Raw genomic sequence first — 10,034 nt, 5'->3', positions numbered from 1 at the left:
AAAGAAAAATAGCAAGAAAGATAGGTGAAGATAGTGCGGTGAAAAGCGAAAACACCACACAGCGGTTACTTCCCTTTGTCATAAAGTCCACCAAGCATCCGCAATGATGATTTCGCACGTGGTGGCAAAGATCATCTCTGCATGTGAAGGAGATGGCCATAGTGCGCATTATGACATATGTAAATTGACTACTTCGTCGAGCTTTAAAAAAATATAAAGAGAAAAAATCACTTGATCTCATTTTGAACATGTTTTCACTCGAAAATTGTTTTTGTAAAATTAAGGCTAAATATTGCAAACCAAGCGCGAGGGCCACCAACAAAATAAATCCGTTCACAGGAGACTAGCGAAAGAAGAGTCCCTAATTGGGCATATGCTCTTCTATTCGTATACCAATTTTTAGACAGTAACTCGAAAAAAAAATCATAGTCGCGTTCCACCTTAATATGTTTAATTCTTAATTAATCGCACATGTACGTTAGCCGTATAGCAGATTTTGAATGTTCGTCGCTATAGTGAATCGAGTACCGACAGTTATCCACGATGGATCCAATTTTGAGCAATGAAATGATCCCTTTTCACAGATATTTTACTCTGCGTGGTGTTGGTGTTATTAAATGGTATTTACTGACTCATTTAGTTTGATTTTCGCCGGAGCTATATACTTCATTCAGTGATCATCATTACATAATGTCTATACAGTAAAAATGACACAACTGTTGCCCACGTTGCACGGTTTGTACAATCAAAACGTCATAAATGTTTGCGCCAAAGCAAGAAAGCATATATTTATGTGTTTATTTTATAAAAGATAATACAACAGTCTTATTAAGACCAGACATTTCATAAATAACAAAATTCAATACTGTTTCAGTGAAACTAAATGCAAACACGTTATACTTAATGCTGCTCTTTATTTTCCGACAACGAACAAAAAAAAAAAACAAATCACAAATCGATACTCACAGGGATTATTTTATCACAGATAAAAGCTATTAAAAGTTATACCCCTGCATTTATAAATGCAGCATTTTAATAAATTATATCTACAGTTTATAAACATGTATCACAAATAATATCATCATATCATAATAAGAATAGAAATATGTATGTAATTATTATCATAAAGCACTTAATACATAACCCATTATTAAAGCTTCACCCTCACAGATTGACAGTTTTTGACATTTTTGTCTCAGGATCAGCTGATTTTGCTATCAATGCCTTCAACAAATTTCATATAAGATAACTCAAAATAAAACAGATCTCAATTTCATTTATTCTGAAAGATTAAATAACATTTTTAGCCATAGAAAGTAAATTCTCGTAAAACTGCGATCTGATCTTTTGTCAGAAATCTTATATCACTGGTTTTCAGACATTTACGCAGAAATTGGCTCATTCCAAGATTTTTTTTATATCAAAACGGCCAATCTGTGAGAGTGCAGCTGAAACAGATAATTTACAAACACAAAAATAAAATACAAATCAGTCGTAATAGCTTTTGTCATGGCCATTTACTATTATAGGCTCATGCTTTACCCCTTTCAACCATGATCATTTATTTTACTGGATTATTTGTAAGAAAGTCACGGACAATATCATTGCAAGTAAAACATTATACATACTTTATTTTATTGAAAAACCTTCAGCTCTTACAGACAAGATTCGTAAAATTCTGTAGCAATGTATGACAGATGCAAAGAATCATTATCTTGTTTCTAGAAAAGGCTATGCAGCAGTGTGTGTTATTGCAAATGTAGTCATGCTGGGTAAAGGACTCCGATGTACAACATTAAACTGTAATACTTCCTGTCAAAAGACAGACATATAATTAGATTTTAACAGACAGAATGACCCCGACAGCGAAAATCTACGATACTGAGGCCGAACAAACTACTAGAACAGGTGTCGATGTCCATTGGAGAGGGGACGTTATCCGATGCAGTGGGGGATGTTGGAGCCGGCTGGATACTATCTGTGTCTGTGACGAATGAAGGCACGTGTCTTGTCGATGCGAGACAGGAAGTTTACCGGGGCTGACACATTCTCCTTCACGGATGTCCACAGCTCCCCCATTACGCCAAACGCTTTCGACTGCCGCGATAAAATACAATGAGTGTCAAACATAGTATGTAAATAAATGGCGAACGAAAATTCTGCTTATTTTCAAAGTTATTTTTTAACATAAGGCTGAAGAAGGGCTTCTTATATAACTTTACATGTTAACTTTTTAAATCATTTTAATTTGAATTATAATCTATTATTAGTCTTAACACATCTAAGCGTTCATAATACAAAATAAGTTAAGCAAAACGAATTTATGGTCAATGGTATCAATAAATAACTTACTTATAATATACCAGTACTGTTTACTTTTATCATTATCAATAATAATAATAATAATAATAATAATAATAATAATAATAATAATAATAATAATAATAATTATTATTATTATTAATAATAATATTAGTCCCTATAATTCATTATTTCGACTTACCATGTAATCTACAGTGTCAACTTTTGCAAAGGTTGTTAATTATGAAATTATCTAATATAAAATAATTCTACCTTATCTCAATTATAAACATCACCATGCAATTGTTGACAACTTAAGTTAGTTTATGTATGTTATTCAAAGCACTATAACGTAAATAGTCTGGGTGTAGGGGAGGGGCTGGCAGCGAGTATTTACGGAATGACAACTACAAAGTGAAGAAAACCAGAAAACTAATGCAATGCACACGTATTAGAGAAAACTAATGTCAAGTATTTATATACTTGGGACAGATAATTGACTTACTGTGTCTTTTTGTGTGCAATACAAAAAACCCAAAATTAATGCCAAACATATTATTATATACATGTAAATACTTGTAAATATAATTTCACCTAAAATGATCATAATTATATCATATGCTTTGAACGATGATTTGTCGTTTGAAACACGGTTTGAAAATAAAGGCTCGTATTTCAATATGGTCTTAATTGAATCTCAGAATGATGTAGCTAACCGGATTACTTGTAATTAATTACTGACCAATAGAGCAAATGAAGTCAATGATGCATGACCATAAGATTGACTTGAGGTACATATCGAATACCACCCAAGAGTTTGTGTTTTGGGGTTAAATTGAAAATACGTTCTATTGAGTTCTCCTTAAAGAATGTGATATCAAGATCGTGAAAATTCAAACATTTGAGAAAGTGGGCTAAAATCATGTCAAGCGATACAGACAAAGTGTTTTATCGCATCTATGGTAGATGTTAAAATCTACTCATTATATGAAATGTAAATGCAAATTGAAACAGTTGGAAAATCATATTTTTTCGAGATTGTATGTGGCATTACCTCAAACTTCTTCTCCCTATTTCGTATTTCCTGTATGTTTCTCCGGTTCTGAAAAACAAGAAACAAATTATTACTTCATTCCCCGTGCCAGTGGGAAGCCAAAATACTTGAAATTGAAATGCATCTTTAAATGAGCTGTCAGTAATATGGAAGATAAAACTATATATCTGCAGGGCATCCAATTTGAATATAAATTAAAATATAACGCTTCTACAAACAGCTTCAGCCATTTCAAGGTTCACTCGGCTAAGCCACACATTTTGCTGACTTAACAAGTATGACAGGACATACAGTTTATTAGCCATATACAGATGCTTATCGTCTTAAAACATAAATTTATATACATATATTGTTGACGTATATGTGTGAAAGAATCGACAATAGTCTTCGCAGCTTCAGTATGCATAGTAAACTTAATTAAAAACTAAACTATTTACGTAATGAATACATTGAATTTCTTTCTATGACTCTCACCTGGTAGACCATGAGGATGATGAAGCCGACGTTATAGACGAAAAAGAAGATGAGGAAGACGATGAACGCGGCGAAGTCCAGGGTGTTTTGCAGTTCGACGTCATACTTGAAGCGCGAGACGACCGCGTGCCAGAAGCAGATGAAACCAGCAAACATCATCGATATCAAAACGTATCGGTCCTGGAGAAAGACATGGGATAACTATATAAATGACAGGGACAAATTCAGAATGGCGGGGAAAATATGAAGGGATATCACTTTTTTATAGATTTCTATAATATGAACATGCATTAAAAGTTTTGTAGAACATTTTCTATTTTCTCTCAATAAAATGATTTCCTTCATTGCCAGTCACCCCACATGGCCTTATTGTATTTTCTATTCTCAAAAAGTGCACAAAGCTAAAGCCATGTACCGTTTAAACGTTTAAGCATTCATCGTGATAAAATTCCAACGCAATGTCATCGCGTCTGTACATAATCAGTTAGATTAAATAGAGCGCAGTTGGTCTCATTTTTGTATCAGAAATATTGATTTCACCACATACTTATAGTTGATTGTATTTCAATTATAAAATAGATTAAGAATATATATAAATGTTGCTCCAAACTATGTGTGTGGGAGTACTAGTTATACTTAATGTTCGGTTTTATCACAAGAGAAAAGTTACTAACCCGTTTTTAATGAAATAGATAATTATCACTGTAATAAACAAGTTAGATGCAAGAAAACAATCTCAATTGATTCACGGGAATGCCATGGTATCTGTAAAATGCCTAAGGGCTTATCTGTCGAATGCTTATACAATTTGAAATGAATCGATATTAATAAGGAATAAAACACCAACTTTTTATGTCTTACAATATTCAGTTTCTAAATAGATATTAAGTGTTCATCATTGTGGACATCAGTATTAAATTATATTAAATGAACACAATAAACCCATAGCCTGAAGAACTTTTTCTTGTCCCTGCTTACACCAATTACTGTTTTTACCTATTGAGGGGCTGGGAAACTGGCATAATTGTGGTTGTAGACAAACTAACTTTGTGCCTGAGCTTAAGCTCTTTTCTGGCAATAGAGGGTTTTAACAGATATGTTTATATCTGAATATGAAGTGTGTGTATATATATTTCCACCGTAGCAGCTTCAAACTATCAAAGATGTACTCTTACTCCCAAATAAGATTTACCACAATTAATACAATTGTTCTAAATTGTCACAAAAGGGTGAATAAATGTCGAAAACAAGGGTTCTTATGAAGGATACCGAGTTTAATTTGAAAGAAAGGTGCAGAAAACACTTGTAAAACGACTTCCTTGTAAAACGATAGTTGTAAAACGATAATAGACCACAATTAATATTTTAGCACTAACCAATCATTAATATTATTGCGTTTTCAGCTTTTAAATACAGGGTTACAATCTTGTTACCAGTAATTAATATTTTCATAAATGCCCTATTTAGTAAGGAGTTTATCACTCAAAATTTATGTTTGTTGTACATGTGTATGTATTGATTTTAAATAAGAGTGTCACTTTAACCGGGAACAAACCACTGTCTTGAAACAAACCTGAATATGTACCCACCACCCTCCGATGAGATAACACAATAGTGATTAACAACAAAACAATACACTGGACCAGTGTTCGTCTCTACGTACAAGATGTGTGAGGTAGGAGATCTTGGGCATACTCTGGTTTGTGACAAAACGGAATGAGATGCCAGCCAGGATGAGGATGAAAGACAGCTGCAGTCGGTTCTGCGTCAACGTCGGGTCCACCGCGAACGTCGTGAATGCGAATATACTGAGCAAGTTCTGGAAATGAGAGTTGTGCGTATAAAGATTAAGCAGCGTGATGGCCTTACATTGGCGAACGGGGGTATACTTAGTATACTTAGTATAGTATATGAATTTCCTTGCTGAAAACTAAATGGAGAAAAACACTTAATATTTTCAAAGTCGAATGGCATAGATGGACACATTTACTTTTTGCACAACCAGGTAGTGTTATGCAATCACGCTGTTAACAAAAGAACTATGATAACGGAATTCTAATTTCAACATAACATTACACTTCTAGATAAAACAAACACTTATAGATGGCAAAATAATAAAACAATCGTCAGTACCGTGAGATTCGACTGCGCTGCTTTAAAAAAAACTTTGAAGACATATACATATAGATAAGAATGCCTGCATATAGAGACAGTCCCGGCTTCAACCCCAACCCGCCTTACCACGATGACGAGAACGTTCCATGCGAAGAAGCCCGACCTGCGGGAGACGCAACAGGTAGTCACGAGCCCCGGGTAATTCTTCCGGTCACGTGTGTACTGGGCTGAGATCTCCAGCGGTTCCAGCTCTACGAAGTTGTGTAACTCCCATTCCTGGAAACGAGAAACGAAACGAGTGACAATGCGATGGAGCATGCCGGGCTAACACGTTTAATGACGTGCTTTGTTCCCATTGGCTTGAACTTCAAAATGGAACTTAGTGAAAAATAATAACAATACTTATATGCAACCAAATACGATTGTAATGTACGTTAACGAAGAATATATCCACTGATATCAACACCAAGCCCATGGAGCCTTTGTTGCACGCCAAGAGATGGCGTGAGGGTCATACCACACAGTTGTTTGGCACAACTCAATACACAAATACGCGGGTTTATAACAGACGGTGTTGTACACTTTGTCGTTTTTCAGAAATAAACGGGAATGTACCTGACTGTCCGAGAAGCAGTCTACGTAGATGCAAGAGACCTCGTCCATGTCTTCCACGATTTCCAACTTGTTATTAGTCAGCTCAGAGGATAGCACCAGAGATATGCTCTATATGGGAATAGTAATAACAGATATATCAATCTATACTATTGCATGGTCAAATTTAAAGAAAAGGTTAATGCTGAGATGGTTAAAACTGTTTTGTTAAACAATTTATATACGAGTACATTATATAACATTTAATTGTGTTAACATCTTTGACTCATACTCTCACCTATGATTGACCTACTTATATGATTTTTCAATACATCTGTTATCAAGAAAGTAGGTCCGTGTGTGATTTTATATCTACTTCAAGCATTTCAACTGAGTTCGTATTTGATACAAAATGTAAATCACTAAAACTGTCACTGTCTGTAGGCTAATGCGAATACGTATTTTACCTGTACGTCGAATGGGAAGGTGTTGAGTTCCATCTTCTCGAAGAACTTGCCCTTAATGCGCCTCATCTCGTATATATACGCCTCCCCGCGGCCCTTGAGGCGGACTTCGTGCCACACTTTCTCCTTTGGGTCCTCGAATATGTTCTGGAGGACTAGCTGGGGAGTCCAGTACTCCCTGAAGTCCTTCACCTTCACCTAACGGAGATAATAGTGATCATGTTTACAATGTTGTACACGTAATGGTTGTTCGTTTCCAGTCCCCGGGGTAGTGGGCGCAATACCTAAGTTGAGCCTCACTCTAGTGCGCACTTTGTGATGGCAGATCCAGGAGACGCCTCTGCTATGGTTCATATAGTGTCGGAAAATATCGTATGGAACAGGCAAGGCTGTCCTATTCTTATTTTTAAAGATGTGTAAATGAGTATCTGCATGGCTGTTTTGTCAGTAAGCAATATGAAAGTAATGAAGCCATAACGTAAAGTATGCATACGCGTACATACACAATGTGTTTAATTAATTTTAATGATATATACACTAAGGAAGTACAATCGAGGAATTCTTTATACAAAATGTGACTTTAATTCTATTTACAGATTAATATTGGAATAACTAGAAGCTTATAGATAAACAGTATTTAAAAAGCACAATGATCATGCCTTACTTACCTTCAATCACTTACAAAAAATGAGTGCATTGAAGGAATGAAAACAGCTAGTCTATGCATGAGACGTCAACTCAAGCAAGAATATGAAATTCGAAATAAAATAACTAAAGAAGAAAATGCCATTCATAAGGTAACTTGAAAGTAATGCATACTATCTCTTTGGCTTACCTGGTATATAACACATCTTGTTTAAGTAGTACATGTTTTATGCAGTGAACACAATAAAGAGATATCTACAGGCTACGTACAGTTGTGTTGTCTAGAGCGGGCTCCCTCCAGCGCGCCTGCAAGAAGACGTCCGCCTCGAAGTACTCTTTGATGGTCTCCACCTGACCAATCTTCAGGAACACGAACGCTACATATACCGTCGTCTTTTTCCGGCCCTCAAACCGTGACGTCACTTGCGGCTGGAACGCTTGAATCGGCTTCCGTCTGCCGTGTGTGAGCGGTGGGAGGCTGCCGCGGCCCTCGTTCTCCAGTCTCACGGAAAACTCTCCCGACCGTTCCATGTGTAGGTTTTCTAGTTCAACTATTGAAGGCGTGTTGCCCGACCCTCGCGGGGTGCGCACGGTTTCGTACTCTGATATGTCGTGTGTCTGGCGTATACGGTGTCTCCTTGGCGACACAGAGCGAGACCGCCCGCTCATATGTTCCACTTGGTTGCTAGGCAACGACATGCTATGATTGGTGAAGTTAAATTGGCATACCGATTTTTTTTCTGCAAACAAATTAATTCTTTTTGACAATCTGGAATACTAAATATATGCTATAACCGCACTTCTGTCATAAATAAGAAAAAAAACGTATTATCTATAGCCTTTTATGTTTTATTTCTTAATGATTTATGAATAACCAACCCTGTTTATGTTTATTTAAGATGGGTTTTCAATGAACGAAAGCCGCGACCTATTGAACAAGGTTTGAAAGGCGACGTATGGAAATGGCTTCGGAATCACTGATACATATGAGAAATCATTCAATATCTTATCCAGTGTGGAATGCCATGATGAAGCTACCCTTTATATAGGTTATCATGTCAAACTACCTTAGGTATGCTATTATTCAATTCTTAAATGTTAAGGTATCTGAATATGGCAGAATGTTCTTTCGATTTTATCACACTTTCGATCAGCATTAGTTCATTAACTCGATGATAAAATACAAACTTGAACAGTTCTATAAAACACTTTGATGTATTAAGGAATAAAGAATAAATGATGTACAGTAAATCATAGTATGATACACTTTGATACATTTGGTCATATAACGAACCGTAAATCAAACATATTGAAAATTAAATACGAGTGGTAACATTTTGTTTTCATTCAAGGCTGATGTTAGTGCAGTTATTTACATGCATAATCAATAAGGAATTATATTAGAATCTAAAATCTTTTAAACTATTTTCAACCTAAATGTATATGTATTTTTGTACACAGAACTAAAAATGAGATTGAAAAAGATAAGTTAAAAATGAATACCAAAGTAAGCATTTAGCTGTATATATATTATATAATGACTTACCTTTGATGGAGGAGTAAGAGAAACAAGCAAATTACAATGACATCCTATTTCGATAGATTCCAAAACTTAAACACCTCGAAACTATCCACATTAAGTCGATATCATGTGGTCAAATCTGTGTATAATAGCAGTAATGCACATTTGTTAACAACTTTAGAAGGCCGTGATCAATACCTACCTTGTATATACTATGATCGATGGTTCTATTGATCAATGCTGTATGAAAGGATTAAGCAACACATGTTTGCATTGTTAGCCGGATTAAAACCTCATTTAAAAGTCATCGATCTGTATACTTTTTAATTAAACACTTATCCGAGATAAACTTGACTTTCATGCATTGATCTTAAACAAAGACTTTGAATTCAGATATCGACATGCTTCATGCATTGGTCTTAAACAAAGACCTCATTTTCATCTATCTATCTAGTATCCACATCATTTGAAACTGATAGTCTGCCCCGGATTTCAAAAAAATAGTTTGTAGGCAACATATTTTAATGTTATTTTCAATGTTATATTATTTTAGTAGTCAACAGTCAGAGGTCCAACGTGTTTTGTATTTTCCGAATTTTAAGTGAGGGAACTTACTTACTTACTTACTTACTTACTTACTTACCTACTGTATGTATGTCGGCAATTTATGAACATTATAATCAAACTATGCTGTAATCGCGTCTTTCAAGCAAAAAACCACTTACACTGAGCTTGACAAATCGTTAGAATATAATAGAACAGAACTGACCAGAGCAGAACTGACCAGAATAGAACAGAACAGAACTAAACATAACGGACCAGAACAGAACTGACTAGAACAGAACACAACAAATATATCTGACCTTGA

General features: G+C 35.3%; 1 protein-coding gene across 2 annotated transcripts in view; it reads right to left on the bottom strand.

The window, feature by feature from the left end:
* Nucleotides 1–784: 784 nt before the first annotated feature.
* Nucleotides 785–10,034, bottom strand: part of LOC128228793 (uncharacterized) — a 30,008-nt gene continuing 20,758 nt past the window's right edge. The window contains exons 1-9 of one of the 2 annotated variants that reach the window (XM_052940294.1): nt 9,191–9,329; nt 7,915–8,384; nt 7,003–7,197; nt 6,560–6,667; nt 6,071–6,220; nt 5,493–5,648; nt 3,830–4,009; nt 3,356–3,403; nt 785–2,097 (exon numbers count right to left, since the gene is read on the bottom strand). In XM_052940294.1, the coding sequence (XP_052796254.1) occupies nt 1,975–2,097; nt 3,356–3,403; nt 3,830–4,009; nt 5,493–5,648; nt 6,071–6,220; nt 6,560–6,667; nt 7,003–7,197; nt 7,915–8,343 (1,389 nt within the window). In that variant the 5' untranslated portion in view covers nt 8,344–8,384; nt 9,191–9,329 and the 3' untranslated portion in view covers nt 785–1,974. Of the gene's footprint in view, nt 2,098–3,355; nt 3,404–3,829; nt 4,010–5,492; nt 5,649–6,070; nt 6,221–6,559; nt 6,668–7,002; nt 7,198–7,914; nt 8,385–9,190; nt 9,330–10,034 lie in introns of those variants that run through there. The other variant, XM_052940295.1, reaches the window with a different exon arrangement.

This window comes from Mya arenaria, chromosome 3 (genome assembly GCF_026914265.1).
Source record: "Mya arenaria isolate MELC-2E11 chromosome 3, ASM2691426v1".
Classification (NCBI taxonomy): domain Eukaryota; kingdom Metazoa; phylum Mollusca; class Bivalvia; order Myida; family Myidae; genus Mya; species Mya arenaria.
This window is presented reverse-complemented; position numbering and strand designations above follow the sequence as displayed.